General features: G+C 37.5%; 4 protein-coding genes and 1 pseudogene across 7 annotated transcripts; 4 read left to right on the top strand and 1 right to left on the bottom strand.

The window, feature by feature from the left end:
• Window positions 1–269: 269 nt before the first annotated feature.
• LOC111007281 (cytochrome P450 736A117-like) lies at window positions 270–1,910 on the top strand (annotated as a pseudogene). Its single transcript, XR_015791326.1, has 2 exons — window positions 270–1,227; window positions 1,312–1,910. The product of XR_015791326.1 is annotated as a cytochrome P450 736A117-like (transcript).
• Window positions 1,911–2,168: 258 nt separating this feature from the next.
• Window positions 2,169–5,696, bottom strand: LOC111007283 (Rhodanese/Cell cycle control phosphatase superfamily protein). 2 transcript variants are annotated; one of them, XM_022279588.2, is made up of 10 exons: window positions 5,477–5,696; window positions 5,161–5,256; window positions 4,530–4,637; window positions 4,047–4,143; window positions 3,748–3,787; window positions 3,587–3,661; window positions 3,102–3,270; window positions 2,903–2,970; window positions 2,571–2,643; window positions 2,169–2,492 (listed from the first exon to the last, which is right to left on the bottom strand). In XM_022279588.2, the coding sequence occupies exons 1-10, from the start codon at window positions 5,633–5,635 to the stop codon at window positions 2,409–2,411; spliced, it is 969 nt and encodes a 322-aa protein (XP_022135280.1). In that variant the 5' UTR covers window positions 5,636–5,696; the 3' UTR covers window positions 2,169–2,408. The 2 variants fall into 2 exon arrangements, with proteins under 2 accessions (XP_022135280.1, XP_022135281.1); XM_022279589.2 differs by having other exon boundaries at window positions 3,102–3,189; window positions 5,477–5,690.
• A 1,757-nt stretch (window positions 5,697–7,453) lies between these two features.
• On the top strand, window positions 7,454–11,289 carry LOC111007282 (E3 ubiquitin-protein ligase RGLG2). Its single transcript, XM_022279587.2, has 12 exons — window positions 7,454–7,789; window positions 8,506–8,766; window positions 8,853–8,937; window positions 9,020–9,160; window positions 9,258–9,371; window positions 9,454–9,551; window positions 9,827–9,906; window positions 9,995–10,100; window positions 10,201–10,328; window positions 10,440–10,617; window positions 10,727–10,783; window positions 10,880–11,289. Exons 2-12 carry the CDS (start codon window positions 8,521–8,523, stop codon window positions 10,958–10,960), a joined length of 1,314 nt encoding a protein of 437 aa, XP_022135279.1. The 5' UTR covers window positions 7,454–7,789; window positions 8,506–8,520; the 3' UTR covers window positions 10,961–11,289.
• A 151-nt stretch (window positions 11,290–11,440) lies between these two features.
• On the top strand, window positions 11,441–13,373 carry LOC111007280 (aldehyde oxidase GLOX). The gene has a single exon (XM_022279584.2). The coding sequence runs from the start codon at window positions 11,563–11,565 to the stop codon at window positions 13,273–13,275; it is 1,713 nt and encodes a 570-aa protein (XP_022135276.1). The 5' UTR covers window positions 11,441–11,562; the 3' UTR covers window positions 13,276–13,373.
• A 1,029-nt stretch (window positions 13,374–14,402) lies between these two features.
• Window positions 14,403–19,174, top strand: LOC111007455 (putative galactinol--sucrose galactosyltransferase 2). 2 transcript variants are annotated; one of them, XM_088124999.1, is made up of 14 exons: window positions 14,403–14,751; window positions 14,833–15,092; window positions 15,196–15,286; window positions 15,391–15,439; window positions 15,568–15,659; window positions 16,338–16,445; window positions 16,535–16,651; window positions 16,749–17,159; window positions 17,257–17,398; window positions 17,738–17,805; window positions 17,896–18,030; window positions 18,128–18,354; window positions 18,453–18,541; window positions 18,627–19,174. In XM_088124999.1, exons 1-14 carry the CDS (start codon window positions 14,573–14,575, stop codon window positions 18,906–18,908), a joined length of 2,250 nt encoding a protein of 749 aa, XP_087981125.1. In that variant the 5' UTR covers window positions 14,403–14,572; the 3' UTR covers window positions 18,909–19,174. The 2 variants fall into 2 exon arrangements, with proteins under 2 accessions (XP_087981125.1, XP_022135521.1); XM_022279829.2 differs by having other exon boundaries at window positions 14,404–14,751; window positions 14,830–15,092.
• Window positions 19,175–19,568: the final 394 nt, after the last annotated feature.

The following is a 19,568-nucleotide window of genomic DNA, read 5'->3' as shown; positions in this document are numbered from 1 at the left end:
ACCCTTCTCCTTCCATAATTATTCAGCGAATTCCAGTAAACTACAGAATAAAAAATAAAAAAAAAACACAGAAACGTCACAAAATTTATATTGGTTCACTAACGACAGCTACGTCTGGTCGACCAGGGATTCTACCATGACAAGGGATAATACAGTAAGTATATAATATCTCTAAGATAATCTCTCTAGATGTCACACTAAAGGCCAGCTATACGAACTATAACCACAGGAACCTTGGATATAGGAACGACCACGGATTGTTAGTTCTTTGTGTTTCACTTCCGCACATTGTCGGCAGACCCTAAATTCTGGTGAGAGAGAAATGGAGAGTAGTGTTGCTTTCGTTGAGTTGCTATTTCATCCATTTTACTTCACTGTTTTCGTCCTCTTTCTCATCTTCCTCCTCCAAAAATGGCTAAACTCTTCAATATCAGACGCAGCCTCGCCCCCATCTCCGCCAAAAATCCCCATTTTCGGGCACCTTCTGAACCTGGGTTCCCTCCCCCATATCACTCTTCAAGCCTATGCCCGGCGCCATGGCCCTCTGTTGCTGATTCACCTCGGCAGCAAGCCCACCATCGTGGTCTCTTCCGCCGAGATCGCTTAGGAAATCATGAAGACCCACGACCTGATCTTCGCCGACCGCCCCAAATCAAGCATAAGCGACAAGCTTCTCTACGACTCCAGAGATATAGCCGCATCCCCTTACGGCGAATACTGAAGGCAGATGAAGAGCATTGCAGTTCTTCATCTCTTGAGCAACAAAAGGGTTCACTCCTTTCGCTCCGTCAGAGAAGAGGAAGTCAAATTGATGATCCAAAACATCCGACAGAATCCGGCGTCGGTGAATTTAAGCCACGAACTCTCTAGACTGACGAATGATGTGATTTGCAGGGTGGCTTTAGGGAGGCTGTGGCGGGGGAAGATGGCAGGAATAAGTTCCGGGATCTTCTTCCTCAATTTATGAAATTATTGGGGAGTTTCATTGTAAGAGACTTGATTCCGTGGCTGGGTTGGATTGATGGGATCAGTGGGATGGATGCCAAGGCAAAGAGGGTAGCCAAAGAACTTGATGATTTGATTGACAGAGTGATTCAAGATCATGTCCATCCAAATTACAACCCCGAGGAGCAGAGCAGGGACTTGGTGGACGTGCTGCTTTCAATACAGAGACAGGACTCCATCGGATTTCCCCTTGAGATGAAAAGCATAAAAGCTTTAATCCTGGTAATTTAGGTACTACAAGAAACAACCAACTAGTACACTATTACATGAAAGTTGAGACCTTTTTGTTTGGATTTTGCGTTACAGGACATGTTTGGAGGAGACACGGTATTGGAGTGGGCGATGTCAGAGCTTTTGAGTCACCCAGAAGCTATGGAGAAATTACAGGGTGAGGTGAAAGAAGTAGCAGGGGAGAAAGAATACGTGATTGAGGATGATTTAGAGAAGATGCATTACTTGAAGGCAGTGATCAAGGAAACATTGCGATTACACCACCAATCCCACTACTAGTCCCAAGAGAATGCAGGCAAGACGTGAAATTAAAGGGATACCACATCAAAGGGGGAACCATAGTGATAAACAATGCATGGACCATTGGAAGGGACCCACAAGTGTGGGGATCCCCATTTGGAGCAGGGAGAAGAGGGTGCCCTGGAGTTTTGTTTGCGACAATGATCAGTGACATAGCCTTGGCAAATTTGGTGTGTAAGTTTGAGTGGACATTGCCACTCCTTGTTAACGGCCGACCTCAATATACAATGATCAGTGACATAGCCTTGGCAAATTTGGTGTGCAAGTTTGAGTGGACATTGCCACTCCTTGTTAACGGCCGACCTCAATATTATTGTTGTAGGCTTGTAGAGAGTGAGAAAAATGGAGAGTAGAGTGGTTGAGTTGTTATTTCATCCCATTTCCTTCGCTGCTTTCCTTCTCTTCCTCATCTTCCTCCTTCAAAAAATGGTTAAACTCTTCACCATCAGTCGAAGCCAGAAAATTGAATCGCATGTGTATCGAATTTTGAGGACGAACGATTAAATCTCATGCATCACATTGCATTCAAAGAAAAATAATATGAATGTTGGTATTATAAGACTATTGGAAATTGCAAACAGAAACAATATGAATGTTGGTATTATAGTTACTGTTATATGATCATTTGGAAAGAGATGAAACATAGGCAAATTATATTATGAAGCACAAACGCCAAAAAATTACATACAATAAAAACATGATGCTATCGTTCTTTCTTCATGAACTACTTTGGGTCGGGTGGTAAACTCTGGTTCGGAATCTATATTACAGCAGATCTTCCAAATCATATCATTAATTCCACACCACATTATGATCACTCAAAAATCTCTACTCTACCCAAAACTCCAGACCTTAATCTCTCATGTCTGAACTTAGTGAGACCTTAATTCCTGAATATAACGACCTAATTGCTGAGCGCCTATAAACAGGGCATCAGCGGCGAGAAAGACTGCAACCTGTGCCAAAAAGGACGGAAATTTAAGATGGAACTGAACTGGAAAGCAGTTAACTAAAACATAAAGGTAAAACATTACCAGACGGGCCGAGTAGACAAATCGATAACCCCAACCTTCTTTTGCAGCTACCACCCTTTGTTGATCGGTCCAACTGAAACTCACAACAGAAACAGGCAGTTTCAAATCAAATTATATTTATTTGGAATCTTGTCTTGCTCTTTGAAATTCAGTCTTTCTTAAGTAAATTCTTTGAAAGATAAACTCTCATTCTTAAGTAATCACAATGAATCTGATTCACAGGCATTTCTGAGATTATGCAACATACAGTTATCTGTAACACGTCAATCAACAATATTTGTAAGTAGAGAACTAGATTGCTTGCAAATTAGCGGACTAAAATCAGCCATTACCCAAGGAATTCTGAAAGCCCACCAATCCCAGCAAATTTTAGAGGCTGAGGCCCTTCTCTGACGAGATCCTGCTCCAAGTAAAAAGATAGATATTGCCCAAATTATAATTTTACTGACTGGAATAACTACAGAGAAACCAGAGACAGCAGGAAACGTAACAAGAGAGGATGCAGAAACTACAAAGCAAGAACATGGATACCTCTTCTTCAGCAGTTTCTAGACCCCCTTGGACCCAGAAAATGTTTTTGTAACCAGCATTGTAGAGAAGCTCGCATGCAGCTAAAGACCTTCCAAAAATGTTGTTCAGATGAAAGAAGCCCGGCCAGGATAATAAAGTATGTAATAATACCATTGGTTTGGTTCTTTTACTGATAGTCCGATACAAATAAAAAGTAATGTCACACTCTTGTAAATTTTTTCATTATAACATTAGTCCAGAGGTTTTATGCAAAATAACAATGCGTGCAATCTTTTGACTCAGCAAGATGCTTTTTCATAACTTTAACCCACTGCTTATTGCTGGATTCAGTGTAATTTATTGCAGTTACATGGAACTCAGAAGATCATGATTAAGAGTTGCGGAAAATCAAACAATTCATTATGAACCAAGTTGCAATCTCAGATTATAAGCGATATTATTTACAAAGGTTTCCTTCAAGTCCAATCAAAGAATCAGGAGACTACCTCAATCCTTTTTGGCATGCAAGAATAAGGTCTGCATCTTTTGGAAACTTCTCTTGAACTTCTGACAAGAACCGGCTGTTCAAGTGCAGGGAAAGAAAAATGTAAATATGGATTACACCAATTAACAAAAAGATCAGAAGAGCTAATGGCCTGTGCTATACCTATTGTAGGACACTGTAGGTACACCACTCCACCAACCCCCTGTGAAAATATGAGAACAATGTAAGAGAAAAACCGCCAAAACAATTCAAAAATAAAAATCCCACTAGTTTTATGGTCATTAATACTGTATTAGTTTTTAAAATATCCAGCCATTACCCTGATTAACTAATCTCACTAGCAATTTTGATAAGGCAATTAATCAAAATAGCTTGTGTCTCAAATTGAAAGCTGCAGAAGGTGACAACCAGAGAACTAGACTTTGGTCTTTAAAGAAAAGATAGCAAGAGTCCCATGGTACCCATCATGAAGCTTGTGACCTTTCGAGAAAGAGTTCCAGGATCAAGTTTGTCGTCAACGTCAAAGATAGGAATCCAAGTTGAGCCTTTAATCCATGCCTTCAAAATATGGAAGAAACATGAGTTCACGAGTCCAGCAATGAACGAATATGAAGATGTATAGATCACGAAATCTGTAGATAGCTAGTGAAGGTTGGAGAAAACTGTATCGACATTTTTGGAATAAGAACTAATTCACATATGCCACTAAAACTAGTGAGCCTACTATAACGTGTAAACTGTAGTAAGCCTTCAACAATATAACCTACTGGTATCAAAGCCCATTAACAGCCAATTACACAGGTATTACAAGGAAATATGAGATGACAATTGAGTCATAAGCTTTTTCATGTGGCCAATATAGCAACTGTCACCATCAGTAAAAAGTAAGCAAAACTTCAGTGATATTTTTGCTAACGAGTGCAAGATCGCAGACTAGAAACTACCTTGTTGTGTTCTGTCGAAGGACGCACATCAAGCAATGTCTTATCAGAGAGTTGAATCGCATAACCAGCTTCCCTTGGTTTAAGAACTTTCACTTTGCCTTCCCGGACCTGTACATATAAATTATCAGTGATCAACAAATAGCACACATTGATTAATCATACTACCAAAAATATTGAATGAACAATTTAGAAAACCTAAAGAACGCAATCAAGAATCAAAGTGGTTGAAAAATAGCACACAGACTTTCTTACAATTAACGTACACGTCAAATTACTTGTTGATAGTCAAAATTAAGATGAATCCAAAATCCCAACCCATTGTCACAAGATATCTATATACACCAACAGTTCAAATGAGTAACTGACACATAGACACTCAAGGGACAACTTTTTTGTGTTTACTGGTAATCTCGGAGAGTATGACTAAATTCCAAATCCCAATCTGATTGACAGCACCTATTGAAGCCAATACCCTACTTATTTTCAACCGACTGGTATGAATCAGAAAGGCAATTAGATTAGGTTCAGCTTGCAGATAAAAGAATCATTAAAACCCTTCAACAAGTTTGGTCAAACAAACATTTCACTCATGTCACTAAAATGCAATACAAAGTAAACGGTCAGTACCAACCAGAGATTCCCATCTCTTCTTTGCTGCAGCCATGTCCCTCATTTGCTTCAGGTCATAATCTTCACTATCAGTTTGCATTCTGATAACACTGAAACGCTGGACAAGACATTGACATTATAGAAACAAATGGATCGTGGAAGGAAAAAAGGCCAGCAAATAGACCGGGACCTATAGTTTCCAATACAGCAATATTTCTCACCTTAACTGGCACTTTCACAAGACAGCAATCTTTCACTTATTTTCTGAGTTCTTTAATGATTTCCAAGAAAACAATGAAATACTACCAAAATTGGAAAAAGGGTATAGAATTACGTACATGGCGGTGAGAACCATGGAAGGGCCTGAATTTGAAGGTAGATTGTTCAGAGAAGTTGCAGTGTTGCAGTCTTCTGGAAACGTTGGCGAAACTTCGTTTCTGCAAATTAGAACAGGAAATGGAAGGAGAATTCAGAGAAGGAAGCGCCAGAGCTTCCATTATTATGCTCTGTACAGAAGCGGGAGTGATAGAGAGTGTCCAAAGGCCTTATCCAACGCCCATATCCATCAAACCCACGAGGAATACGATATCCGGAATCTGGATAAATTTCTATTCGGATCAAGATTATTTAGTTGGGTTTCCCTCGTTCTGCCCGAACCCGAAACCAGCTACCTAATAACTTGGACATGTTTGACCTCGACGGTGCCGGTGGTAAGTCGAAATATGTAAATTATCATAATTGGGATCATCCCATAAAATTATATATATGTATTTTGACAAATGTGTAATTATGAGTTGAAAATTTAAATTACGCCCGATATTTTGAACTAATTAAATTAAATTTCAACAATTGAGCTATTAGGCTTTCCTCCAAAAATAAAAATAATAAAAATTTGAACTATTTGATATTATAATCTTTTGTGTGTCCCATTTATACCCAAATTTGATTACGTGCTATCTATATGAGGCTGGATTCCACATATCATTCTGGAGACGACAAATCATAATTGTATACCTATATACATAAAATGAATATCTATACATAGGAGAGAGATAATAAGTCTCAGGACTCCCAGTTACAAACAATGTTAAAATATAATTATTGATCAATGGAGGAACAATATCACAAATTTTGTTCAACTACATTGACACTAGCCTATATCCAAGCTATCCTAGCTATTTGGGTCTCAATAGCTCAATCACTCCATTTCTCATCATTCATTAGAAAAAAATGTCACGTGCGATAATCTTATACCGTTGTATCATGCGGTAAAGTGGTATGACTCAACTAGTATCACTACATATCTCCAATCAAAAGATCGTGAGTTCGAATCTCACTCTTTTTTTTTCTTTTTGATAAAGCTCGAACCGCACTCCTATTTGTTGTACTAAAAAAGTATTATGATCTCTATTTTTTGACACAATGACATTTAAGGCTGTAGGGTGTGAAGTAACACGAAATACTGACAAGGTATTTCTAAGGTGATTATTACTATATAATATATCAATTATGTCAACTTTAAGCATAGAAAATGTCAGCCATTTGAATACTTATCTCTAGATTAAATTAATATATATATATATATATATATATATATATATATATATAAAAACGATGTATCAATTTTCTGGAAATTTCATATACGATCATTTTTCTCTTCTATGGTACGTCTTTCTCATTTATTTATTTACCTGAGTCGTTCTTTTAATATTTTATTTTCTGAGGTCTTTCTTTATACATCAATTTTTTCTCAAGGTCTTTCTCTCATGTATGCATATTGCAAAGTCTTTCTTTTATATGCTTCGAGGAAAAGGAAAAAAGAAAAAGAAAAAAGGCAGTTCAATGGTTTGCTCACCTTCCAATTAGGAAAATATAAATCCGTTTGCAGAATAAAGTCAATTTACGCTATCCAATCACACAAAAGCAACTCACTTTTTAATGCTATAAAGATATCCTATTAAAGCACAGTCACATAGATATTTAAAACTCAAATAATTTGACCATATCAATCTATTAAACAACTTGTACCATTTTTTAAAAATTCAATAACTTGTAGCATTTGAGTTTCTATTAGAAGGAAAATTATACATAAACTCGACAATAATTTAAAATATCATTCATCGGTCAGAGTAATCGTAATTTGGAAACAAATAAGCCAAGTGAAACTAACTTTTGAAATTTAAAATATTATATTTACGAGATATCAGCCACATGAGTTGCGAAATATGGGCTTATTTTGTAAGTTTGTTTTACGTACTTTCAATTATTGCTACAAGAATCATTATTTATGAGATCTATACATCTTTATTTGTTAATCATTCAGTTTGATGCATCTTTCAACCTTTTATAATTTAATAATTTATATTGGGTCGATGATTTGGGATTTTTTTTTTCTTTTTTTGAAATTGTCTGAGTAAAAGGAAGGATATGGGTAAGCAGGGGACGTGTCAGAATCGGCGAGAAAATTGAAATGAGAATTTGGCTGCGCAGGAATCTTCCTGGAAATTAACCATCGCCAAGTAGATTACATGAAATCCACTTTATTTGCGTCGAACATCAATTCTTCTGAGTCACTTTCCTGGCCATGAACTTCTCCTGATTTCATCATCGCCTTCTCAGTTTTGTTCACCTGTTCTTCAACAACTGTTCAGGTTGGCACTCTAAATTGCACTCAGATTTTCCTGCTCTGTATGTTGTATTTTCATTTTTCTTAATTTCTTCTATTCCTCCGTAATTGGGTTCTGTCGATGAGATTTTTCTGTATTTGAGATTCTGGGTATTTGTTATTAGCTCTGATTTGTGAGGGAATGTGGCTGAAACTTCAAATGTAGCTGTTGAGGTCGGCTTTTTGTATATCGTTTCTTAAGAATGTACTCTGCCGACTGAAATCATCTGGGGTGAAATTTCCAAACCTTCTTTGTCGGTGGGATGGATGGCTATATTGTCTGATTGTTCATATTCGTTTCGTGAAATTTAATCCAAATCTTCTTCAAATCATCGATCCTGAATATTAGCATCGCCCCAGGAAATCTTGGGGTATTGTTTTGGTTCGGATTTCCCCTTGGAAATTGGGTATCTTGCTGGGATTACTCTATCGTCTTTGCATGAACTTGTTTTCTCTCGCTCAGACCACTCATTGATAGTTACTCTTTCTTCACCAAAAAATACAACCATGCAACCTTCTCAATCCAGGATTACTTGACTTTCATTTGGATTCTTGCTGAGCTTAGACGCTATTCGTTTATATGCTTAAAAGATAAACCCCTTTTGTGTTTTGGGGCTTGATTTGTGGAATGTAATTTCCTCCATTTGTAAAAGGTTTGAGATTGTCCACTTTATGCTGCTTACAATGACCTTCATGGTGTAGAGTTCTTGTAAAGTGATGGGTGGGAAAAGTTCTAAGCATGGAAGTTCAAGACGCATCTCCTCTAGTCGGTCTAGCTCACAGCAGCGGGGTCATTACGGTTATCAAGAGTCACCATATGCTCAATCAAGAAGCGAATATGCGCCACAGTATCAGTTTGCACCTCAAACTCCAGGCTATGGTGGAGCTCAGGCCCCCGAGTCCCGAAGGAGGCTGGAGAGGAAGTATTCAAGGATAGATGATAACTATAATAGTCTAGATCAGGTCTAGCTGCAATTTGCATGGTAAATTTATTGACGCCATCTTTGTCAACACGAAAATAACTTCTGTTTCTCTGATACTCTTTACAGGTTACTGAGGCATTAGCTCGTGCTGGCCTCGAGTCTTCCAATCTTATTGTCGGCATCGATTTCACAAAGAGCAATGAGTGGACAGGTTCGTTCTCACTTTCTCCATTAAACCATTCTGGTATCTATCTTTAGTAGCATGTGCACATGCTCATGATGCCTTTATATAGGCGCTAGATCATTCAACCGTAGAAGTTTACATCACATTGGAGATGGGCAAAATCCCTACGAACAAGCGATAACAATTATTGGGAAAACGCTATCTTCTTTCGATGAGGATAATTTGATTCCTTGCTTTGGTTTTGGAGATGGTATTTCTTCTAAAGATTTGTGCAATTGACCTATTTTTCGTACATGTTTTTGTTTTACTTAATAAAACTGAATTATATGACTCTAAATGGTTGGCAGCATCGACTCACGACCAAGAGGTTTTCAGTTTTTATCCAGAAGACCGATGTTGTAACGGATTTGAAGAAGTATTGAGTCGATATAGGGAACTGGTGCCTCATCTTCGACTTGCAGGTTGTAGCCTGCTTGTTTGCTACTACATTTCCCTATCGATAGCATTTACTTACTGTTCTTTCATTATTTGTCTCTGGGACAGGACCAACATCATTTGCCCCCATTATAGAAATGGCTATCACAATTGTAGAGCAGAGTGGCGGCCAATACCATGTATTACTAATAATAGCTGATGGTCAGGTACTTTCATCTCCATTCCTACTGGACTTCAATTTTCATTGTTTTATGGCTGAATAATTGAGAGTGCAGTCAGTTTTATCCATGAAGGTAATACACTGCCAGTTCAGTAAGATACCATGATATCTGTAACTATACAAGTTAAAAATTAATGGCAAAATTTGGGCATTATCAGCGAGTGAATGGTGATTTTCGTTATCTGTGGTGATGGCAAGTACTAACTGAGCCAAGTTTCTTAACATCGATTGAAAAATATAGTCTTTGTTCTCTTTCAACAGGTTACGAGAAGTGTTGATACCGAGCGTGGGCAGTTTAGCCCACAGGAAAAGAAAACCATTGAAGCTATTGTTAAAGCTAGGTAGGTTCAGGTTATCTATGATGAACTGAAATGGCATTATTCATAATTCTACACCGCCTAACTTTTGAAATTTTGTATTGAATTGTAGTGCATACCCCTTGTCGATTGTACTAGTTGGAGTAGGAGATGGACCTTGGGACATGATGAGAGAATTTGATGACAATATCCCAGCTCGAGCCTTTGATAATTTCCAAGTAAGTGTTTGTGATGTTTTTTGAGATGGCCTCGCTTCTGCCATTGTTTGAAGTCAATATTCGATCTAAGAAATGCAATTTTCGAACTTTGATTTTGCAGTTTGTGAACTTCACAAATATAATGTTGAAAAATATGGATCGTTCAAGAAAGGAAGCTGAATTTGCTCTTGCAGCTCTCATGGAAATACCCTCCCAGTATAAAGCAACACTGGAACTTGAAATTCTGGGGTAAAAACAAAATCTCAAGAGTAGTGTATTTAAGATTTATACTAGTTAAATGGTAATGTATTTCTTTTTGTTTATAGTTCTAAATTATATTTTCTTTTGCTGCTCCACCAGTGCCAGTAGAGGGAAGGCAATCGACCGGGTTCCTCTTCCCCCTCCTCGTTATGGTCCTGCTACTATTAGCTCCCCAAAGACCTCAAACTCGAGCAGTTCTCACTATGTACCGCCCTCCTTTGGTGGAGTTGCTCCTGTCCGAAGCGCACCTCCTCTAAGTTCGGTTTCTGATGCCCATGTAAATACTTATTTTCCCTTTTCAGATCCCAGGATAGCTCTTATTCTTCTCTTCATTCTATTCGAAAATTGAAAACAGAACTGATTAGTTTTTTACCTCTCTGGTGCAGGCTTGTCCCATTTGCATCACCAATGCAAAGGATATGGCTTTTGGCTGTGGACATCAGGTAATCGCTTTGGCAATTCAATTACTCTCAAGTTGAAGTTTATCAATCTGTCTGAACCATTACCCAGAAGAAATATTTACATTGTTCTATCTGCAGACATGCTGTGAATGTGGACAAGATCTTCAGTCGTGCCCCATATGCCGCAGCTTTATCCAAACTAGGATAAGGCTTTATTAACTGAAACCCACACTCTGATGAATTCTCATGCCTAAGACCAACTCCAGCTTCTTGCTTGAGTCATTTGCGCAACTCCTTTATCAGGACCGAAAAGGTGTCGTTGACTTGGTAAGTCGAACGATATGTCATTGTAAATATCGATAGCTTTTCCCATCGATTTTCGCCCATGTTTTTCCTAGCTAATCATTTCATAAAATGTCTAGAAATTATGTTGGTTAACTCTTGTGGTGGGTTATGATACCTCAAATTCTTTATGAAATCTGGTTTGCCATTAGTTTATATGTAATTACAATATCTTTCAGTGGGCAATAAGACTTGATTTCTCATCACCTGCTATGCTACGTCGAACTCTACCTAACACCTTCACAGAAAGATGCACTTGCATTGATTTCTCTACGTTATAGAGATGAGCTGGCTGAGTTTTAGGCAAACTCTACGCTCTCTTATGGATGCATGACTGCTTCTTTAACCTGAGTTTCAAACAAACTAGTTTGCATTTTTTGAATGAGCTAAATTTGCTGCCCACATTACTCCCTTCTCAACTAAATGGAGAACTTATATAAACAACTTCACCTCTTCCAACAACATCCAGACGAATCCGCATGGCCAATCATAAGCATTGTGCTGTAGATCTCTACATATTGAAAGCTACCATCTTACTGCTTCTGCTTCTGCTGCAATGTATAGAACTCACTTCTGCAGTCGAAGTGTCCTCGACAACGCAGACGGGAGGAAGATGGGAGCTTCTTTTGGATAACACTGGCGTGGTGGCCATGCACATGGCTTTAACCCACCACAACACTGTTGTTGTATTCGATCAGACAAGTGCTGGGCCATCTCGATATCGACTCCGACGACGATATGGGGGGAAAAGGTGTACACGGTCACATTCTGACTTGACAGACCCGGACTGTTATGCCCATTCTGTGGAGTATGACATTTCAAAGAATCAAGTTAGAGCTCTAGGCCTTTCATCTGATACCTGGTGTTCCTCTGGTTCCTTCCTTAGCAATGGAACACTATTACAGACAGGTGGGTATCGTAAGGGGGCTCGAAGAATCCGCTACTTCATGCCTTGTAAAGATCATCAATGTGATTGGAGGGAAGCCAAGGCAACGTTATCAAAGGATCGGTGGTATGCATCGAATCAAATCCTTCCCGAGCATGATCGGGTAATCGTTGTGGGCGGTAGGAGGACCTTCACTTATGAATTTGTACCGAAAATGGGCAAAGAAAAGTCATTTGATCTACCATTCTTGCACCGAACTTACGACAATCATGATGGAGGAAACAACCTCTATCCCTTTCTTCATCTCTCCTCCGATGGAAATTTGTTTATTTTTGCCAACAGAGACTCTGTCCTATTTAACTATAGACAAAACAAAGTGGTCAAGACCTTTCCGCGAATACCTGGTGGGGGTTCACGGAATTACCCTAGTTCGGGCTCGTCTGTGATCCTCCCATTGGATCACAAAAACGAGTTTCAAAAGGTTGAAGTCATGGTTTGTGGGGGCTCTGCATTTGGAGCTTATAGAGCAGCGCAGCGTGGCCAATTCTTGAAAGGTCTGCGATCATGCGGAAGAATGGTGATCACTGGGAACACACATAAATGGAACATGGAATACATGCCAGAACCTCGTCTCTTACACGATATGTTGATCCTTCCTACAGGCAATATCTTGATCATTAATGGTGCTAAAACTGGTTCTGCAGGGTGGGGTAATGCAAGAAATGCTTCACTTCAACCTTATCTTTACAAGCCCAAAAAACAATTAAATAAAAGATTCTCCATCTTGAAATCCACTAGAATAGCAAGAATGTACCATTCATCAGCGATTGTTATTCCCGATGGAAGGATCTTAGTTGCAGGTGGGAATCCCCATAGAAATTACACATTTAGAAATGTAGCTTACCCAACTGAACTCAGGTTACAAGCATATCATCCACACTATACTGAGCGAAAACACGATGATAACAGGCCAAGAAATGTGACGATACACTATGCTCACGGTAATTATGGAATCAAATATGGCAGAGAGTTCACCGTACGATTCAAATTGGAGAGGAGAAGGAGTGACGTTTTAGAATTCAGCGCGTATGCACCGCCATTCACAACCCACTCCATTTCGATGAATCAAAGACTACTAAAACTGAAGAACAAAAGCATCAAAAGAGACACTAATAGTGAATGGATGAACGCAGTTGTAGAGGCTCCTCCATCTCCCAATGTTGCACCTGCCGGTTACTACTTGTTTACCGTTGTTAATGGAGGAATTCCCAGCATTTCTCAATGGATAAGATTCATAAACTCCTGACTAACCGGCTTTTGAATTTCGATGTCAAGAAAACCAATAAAATGAATAATTATTATAAAGTTATATCATTAAAATAAAGAGATACATATTATGTTAAATTACAAAATTAGTTCATGGATTTGAGTAATTGTATTTATTTACTCCAAATTTAAGTCATGTTACTATTATCGTGTCTAATTTACCCTAAATTGGACTTTTCTTTTTTTATCTATGGGTTGGGATCTCCATATCCTACCATTTTTTTTCCTTTGGACAGAACTGAAAAGTGATGGCTTATTAATTATTTACTATTTCGCTAACACACCATATTTAAATTCCAAACCACATATGGAAACCGAAAGTATAATTTTATTTTGTCCTGAACCGACCCAATATTCTCTTCTTTTTTTTTTCTTTTTGAAACAACCCAATATTCAATTGATAATCCATTTCTAGTGCCTTCTCCAATAAAATTTAAAAGAAAAAAAAAATCTAAAGCAAATTGTCACGTTAGATTTGATATTGGTGAGAAGTGGAGGCTCATTTTTGTTGGGACGTCGATTTCAATGGGTCTTTAAGCATTGTGCGCGTGCGCCATTCACTAAATCCAATCCTCGTCGTAGCCACGTCAGATTTAGCCTCCACCTACTCACCAACAACGTGTAAATTTCTAGTCACGAAATTTCCGTTGCTATCTGCCAACACATATCCACGTCAGCCAATAACCAATAAAATTTGAAATAATCTATTTCCTCTAATTCCTTCCATAACATTCTCCATCTTCCAGCATCTTTTTTCTTTTTTTTAATTTCGGAAAGTTCGAGAAACCACCAACATAAATTATATCACTAAGTCAACTTCTAAATCAATGCAATTTCAACCAAAAATAAATAAAGAAGTATCAGTAATTTTTATCCATAATCTCATGGAAGGTGAAATTTAACGGAAGTTCTATAAACTTCTGTCCAAGTGTGCAGTGCCGCGGACTTTAATTGACCGATAAAGTTAATTTCGACACGACTTTGTCTTATTCTCATTCATTATCATTATCCGAAAATAAATTCGTTTTTTCCATCGAATCACCACCGTTCAAGATTAAGCTGAATAAATACCAAATTAAAATTAGAATTTATGAATATTAAAGAATGTTTCCATCGCCCCCCACCAACCAAACCAATTGGTCTTGTTCAATATTTTAATGGAGATTTATGGGGCCTATAAATTAATGGGCTGTACAAGAATTCATCTTGAATATGTATAAGGCGTTCACGTAGATCATCGCCGGAAAAGTTCTCTCTCAACCGATTTCATTACCAAGATGACAATCACAGCCTCGCCGACCGTCAAAGATGGATGTCTCATCGTCGGCGACAAGCTGGTTCTGACCGCCGTCCCGGAAAATGTCGTCGTCTCTCCGGTGACCCACCGCTCAGCTTTCATCGGCGCTACTTCTTCCTCCCCCAGCTCTCGTCATGTATTTTCTCTCGGAATTCTCCGGTGAGTACTATTTTTAAGCATGAATAAATTACTATTCAATCTAAAAGCTTAAACTAGAGAAATGAACTGTGGATGCAGAAGGCAGGAGTTCTTATGCCTATACAAATTCAAAATGTGGTGGATGATACCACGAATTGGGAAATCAGGCAGTGAAATTCCAGTAGAAACCCAGATGGTGCTGTTGAAAGTGACACAAGAATCTGCCTTAAATGAAGAAACTTCTGCCGATCAAGATACCGAGGGCTGCTCATACATCCTGATTTTGCCAGTTTTGGATGGGCAATTTCGTGCAACTTTGCAAGGGAGCTCAGAAAATGAGCTTCAATTTTGTGTTGAAAGTGGTGAGTTTGTGGTTTCTTTTTTTTTTTTTTTTTTTCATTTTTGTTGATCCAATCGAAATTAAAGTTTACAGGGTATTCTTATATATTCGTTGCTCTGTTTTAGGGGATGTTAATGTGCAAACTTCAAAGGCAATGGAAGCAGTATTTATAAACTCAGGAGATAACCCTTTTGAGGTCATTACAAATTCTATCAAGTAAGCCTCAGCTTCTTTAATTCACTTAATTTCTACTGTGATTAATAATTATGTATTCCTTGAACAAGTTGATCCAAATTCTGTAATTTTCACTACTGATGTAGGATCTTGGAAAAGGTCAAACCAACTTTTAGTCATATTGACAACAAGAAGGTGATCCAACTCTCAAAAATGAAAAATATATTTCTTTTTTTTTGCTGTAATATTATTATGATTATTATTACTGTAGGAATTCCAATTAGAAAAATCATATTTTTGTTTGTTTGTTTTTGTTTTAACAGGTTCCTCCTCATGTGGACTGGTTTGGTTGGTGCACTTGGGATGCGTTTTACACCGAGGTTAATCCACAAGGAATCAAGGAAGGTCTCCAAAGGTAAAAATATTCAACTTTCTAAATAATGTAGAGTAGATTATTGGAGGCAGGTTACCACAACGTAACTGACCGTTTTAAATTTCTATTCGATAGTTATTAGTCTTATTCATAACTTTTCCGACCGTATTTACAATAAATTGGAACGTAAGAATGCTAATACAAGTTTTCATTTCCTTCTCCTTCGCTAGATATGATTTTTAATACAAATCTTAACTAGTTAGTTTAATTTCTTAAAATAAACATTAATTTTAGATAAAAATATCTATGACTTTTTATTATAAGAAATTTTTTAAGTTGAATTATTTTTTTTACAAAATTTTATTTAATTTTACTTAGATATTACTAATTAAAATCAATGAAATTGTTAAAATAGAAAATTTAATTATGCAATATGTTAATAGTTGTCGACGTGAATTAATATAAATTATATTAATCTTTTTAGTTGATATAATTTTATTTTAATTAATTATTTTTTTTTGTTTTAAAACAACATGTGAACACTTCTTGACTATTTTGGCCAAAGTGAGTATAGGTCGAATCAAAATTTCCCTCCAATGTATTATAAAAAAAAAGATTAAAAATTATATTAGCATGCATATGCTACAAGTCTACCATTTATTTAAATTATTTTTAATTGGGTAGAAATATAAAATGAGCATTCTAACTCTGTATCAACAGTTTCAGCGATGGAGGTCTTTCTCCAAAATTTCTGATTATCGACGATGGTTGGCAACACACCGTAAATGAATATCGCAGAGAAGGTGAACCAGAGATCGAAGGGATACAGTAAGCTCAAACTTAATCTCTTCTTCATCTGAACTTTTGATCTCAATCTCATTCATTTTCTCACTACAAATTTCCTTCTTCAACTCCAGGTTTGCTACAAGACTAGTGGACATCAAAGAGAACGGAAAGTTCAGCGGTTCTGGTTCCGATAATGCCTGCAATCTCCAAGATCTTGTTCATACCATCAAAGAAAAATACGGCCTCAAGTGAGTTTCTTCATTTTTGGTAGAAGGAAGTTTTTCAAATTTTACCTAAGAATGCGGGATTGTTGATGTTTCCCGTAATTGCTCTATAAAATTACAGATATGTCTATGTATGGCATGCTTTGGCTGGTTACTGGGGAGGAGTACTCCCATCTTCCGAATCGATGAAGAAATACAACCCTAAGATTGAATATCCCGTTCAATCGCCGGGCAACATGAGTAATATCGGCGATATTGTTGTGGACGTCTTGGAGAAATATGGAGTTGGGGTTATAAACCCTGAGAAGATTTATGATTTCTACAACGATCTCCATGGTTATTTGGCGAAAATTGGCATTGATGGAGTCAAGGTGGATGTCCAGAGCCTAATGGAGACCTTAGGTTCGGGATATGGTGGGCGTGTGTCAATCACTAGGCAGTATCTAGAAGCATTAGAACAATCAGTTGCAATAAATTTCAAAGAAACTAATCTGATTTGCTGTATGAGTCATAACACAGACTCGATATACAGGTTAGTCGATTTGTCTACTCCTAAATGAGTAATGACGTAGACAAGCATGTAAATTTTTTTGATATCCATTCTCTGATTTGTTAATTTGTGTTGTCAGTTCAAAGAAGAGTGCAGTTGCTAGAGTTTCAGAGGACTTCATGCCTAGAGAGCCAACATTTCAGACTTTACATGTTGCTGCTGTGGCTTTTAATAGTCTTCTAATGGGGGAGATTGTAGTGCCAGATTGGGACATGTTTCATGTGAGTTGTTCTATTCTGCATTACCCTTTTTTTTTTCTTTCACACCTCTTAAATTACACCTGCTTCTCTTAATTCATCCAGAAAACGAGGTTTCATTTTTAGTTTTATGATTTAAAAAGTTATGCCTACCTATGACTACTTTCGTTCGTTTTAAACTTCACTTAACTTTTTTTCAAGAAGAAAATAACAAAATAAGGAAGTAATGTTTATAAGTTTAATTTTCATCCAGCGTGGTCTTAGTGGAGCAATCATACACAATATCATTTGCGATTTCTATCATGGAAGAGAAACTTAAGATGATCAGATCTAAAAGGATGCATTTTTTATTTTAATTTACAGAGCAAGCATGAAACAGCTGAATTCCATGGTGCAGCCAGAGCATTGGGCGGTTGTGCCGTATATGTAAGGTATATAGCGCATTGGCTTCTAACATATTTCTAATCTGTATTAGCCAATCTCTTTAAACTTGTTACTAAATGAAACTATCATCACGACAGCGACAAGCCCGGGAATCACGATTTCAAAATACTGAGGAAGCTAGTGTTGCCTGATGGATCAGTCCTTAGGGCAAGATATGCAGGCCGGCCTACTCGAGACTGCTTATTTCGAGACCCCGTAATGGATGGAAAAAGGTATTAAGAATAAGTCTCATTAGCTCCAAACAACTTCAAATTCAAACCAATGATGTCAAATATGTAATCTTCTCCTTCATGCCATTGGCTTCCGCAGGGTGCTGAAAATATGGAACTTGAATAAGTTAACAGGAGTCCTCGGCGTCTTTAATTGCCAAGGAGCAGGAAATTGGCCACTGATGAAAGTCGCTCAGAATGAAGCTACCTCGACTTCTACAACACTAAGTATCAAAGGTAGTGTCTGTCCAAATGATGTAGAATTTCTTGAAGATGTTGCAGGTGAAAACTGGGATGGAGATTCTGCAGTTTATGCCTTCAACTCAGGTATGATTTGAACTCCTCATGAGAATCCTTTATTTTCTCCTCCTTTTCATTGGTAAGAAAGCTCTTCTAAACTGAAAATGTTTCGACTTGTGTTGTAGGATGTCTTTATAAGTTGAAAAAGAAAGAAAGTCTTGAAGTTGGATTGAGAACTTTAGACTGTGAGATATACACCGTTGCTCCAATCAGGGTCAGTGAAGCTGTGTACTAGACGACGTCAAGTTATGAATTTTTATCACTTCAAGACTCGTCTTTATACATGTTTACGTGTTCAGGTTTTCGGTAATGACATCCACTTCACACCGATAGGATTGCTTGACATGTATAATTCAGGAGGAGCGACCGAAACTCTAACCCACAACGTGGATCTTTCACAATGCACCATCAAAATGACGGGGCGATTCTGTGGCAGATTCGGAGCCTACTCGAGCTCCAAACCGAACCGTTGTGTAGTTGACATGAAAGAAGAGGAGTTTACCTATGACTCTGGAAGTGGACTACTAACAGTAAACCTTGAACATGGATGCATTTCAAGAGAGATAAAGTTTGTATATTAATAATCTGTCGACATGTTGTCCATGTAAAATTGTGAGGAACATTTTGTTTGCGGCATATAGAAATATGAATCTCAGTCGATGCTTTTGGCTCTCAATCTTATAAAAGAATCCGAAAGCAGAGCTCGACGTGGTATGCAATATAACTTAGAATGGCGGACTGATACGCACTTATTTCTAATTAATAACTTTCTAAATATGTAATGATATATATGGGACATACGACACTATTTATTATCAATTTTTTAAAGATTATTATTTATTGTCAATTTTAGCATAAAATTTAAAATTCTCACTCTCTATTTATGATGTAATATTTTTTTAAAAAATTAACAATTTACCACTTTTCTTAATGTTTGAAGTCGCAGTAAAATTTGTTCACGCTTGTCTATCCATTCAAACTTGTATTTTACTTATATTCTAGAGAATGACAGAAATTTATACATAGCTTCACATACGAGCCTCTTTAGGACTGCTCTCTTGTTGTTGAGACTCTCAATGACTCGACGTCTAATACAACTCTCATCTCGTCAGGATTGGCTTCCATTCTAACACCATATAAAAAAGTGCTAGTTCATGTTAATCATTGATCACACTTGAAATTTTTAAAATTTGATATCCTGCTAACGTTTTGTTTGAAACGTTGAATTCAAGAAAATCACG

The sequence above is a fragment of the Momordica charantia genome, assembly GCF_013281855.1.
Source record: "Momordica charantia cultivar OHB3-1 chromosome 6 unlocalized genomic scaffold, Mcharantia_2.0 BLBB01000006.1, whole genome shotgun sequence".
NCBI lineage: Eukaryota > Viridiplantae > Streptophyta > Magnoliopsida > Cucurbitales > Cucurbitaceae > Momordica > Momordica charantia.
The sequence above is the reverse complement of the archived record's forward strand: the minus strand, read 5'-3'. Positions and strand labels throughout refer to the sequence as shown.

Bases quoted from the DNA above. Each gene is read 5' to 3' on its own strand.
- LOC111007455 (XM_022279829.2), top strand. From the start codon at position 14,573: ATGACAATCACAGCCTCGCCGACCGTCAAAGATGGATGTCTCATCGTC. The intron at 15,093-15,195 runs GTGAGTTTGTGG...GCTCTGTTTTAG, and splicing joins TCAATTTTGTGTTGAAAGTG to GGGATGTTAATGTGCAAACT. The intron at 17,806-17,895 runs GTATATAGCGCA...TCATCACGACAG, and splicing joins GGTTGTGCCGTATATGTAAG to CGACAAGCCCGGGAATCACG.
- LOC111007282 (XM_022279587.2), top strand. From the start codon at position 8,521: ATGGGTGGGAAAAGTTCTAAGCATGGAAGTTCAAGACGCATCTCCTCT. The intron at 9,372-9,453 runs GTTGTAGCCTGC...TCTCTGGGACAG, and splicing joins GCCTCATCTTCGACTTGCAG to GACCAACATCATTTGCCCCC. The intron at 9,552-9,826 runs GTACTTTCATCT...CTCTTTCAACAG, and splicing joins TAATAATAGCTGATGGTCAG to GTTACGAGAAGTGTTGATAC.
- LOC111007280 (XM_022279584.2), top strand. From the start codon at position 11,563: ATGGCCAATCATAAGCATTGTGCTGTAGATCTCTACATATTGAAAGCT.
- LOC111007283 (XM_022279588.2), bottom strand. From the start codon at position 5,635: ATGGAAGCTCTGGCGCTTCCTTCTCTGAATTCTCCTTCCATTTCCTGT. The intron at 4,638-5,160 runs GTTGGTACTGAC...TTATATGTACAG, and splicing joins AGAAGAGATGGGAATCTCTG to GTCCGGGAAGGCAAAGTGAA. The intron at 4,144-4,529 runs GTAGTTTCTAGT...CATATTTTGAAG, and splicing joins CTTCGACAGAACACAACAAG to GCATGGATTAAAGGCTCAAC.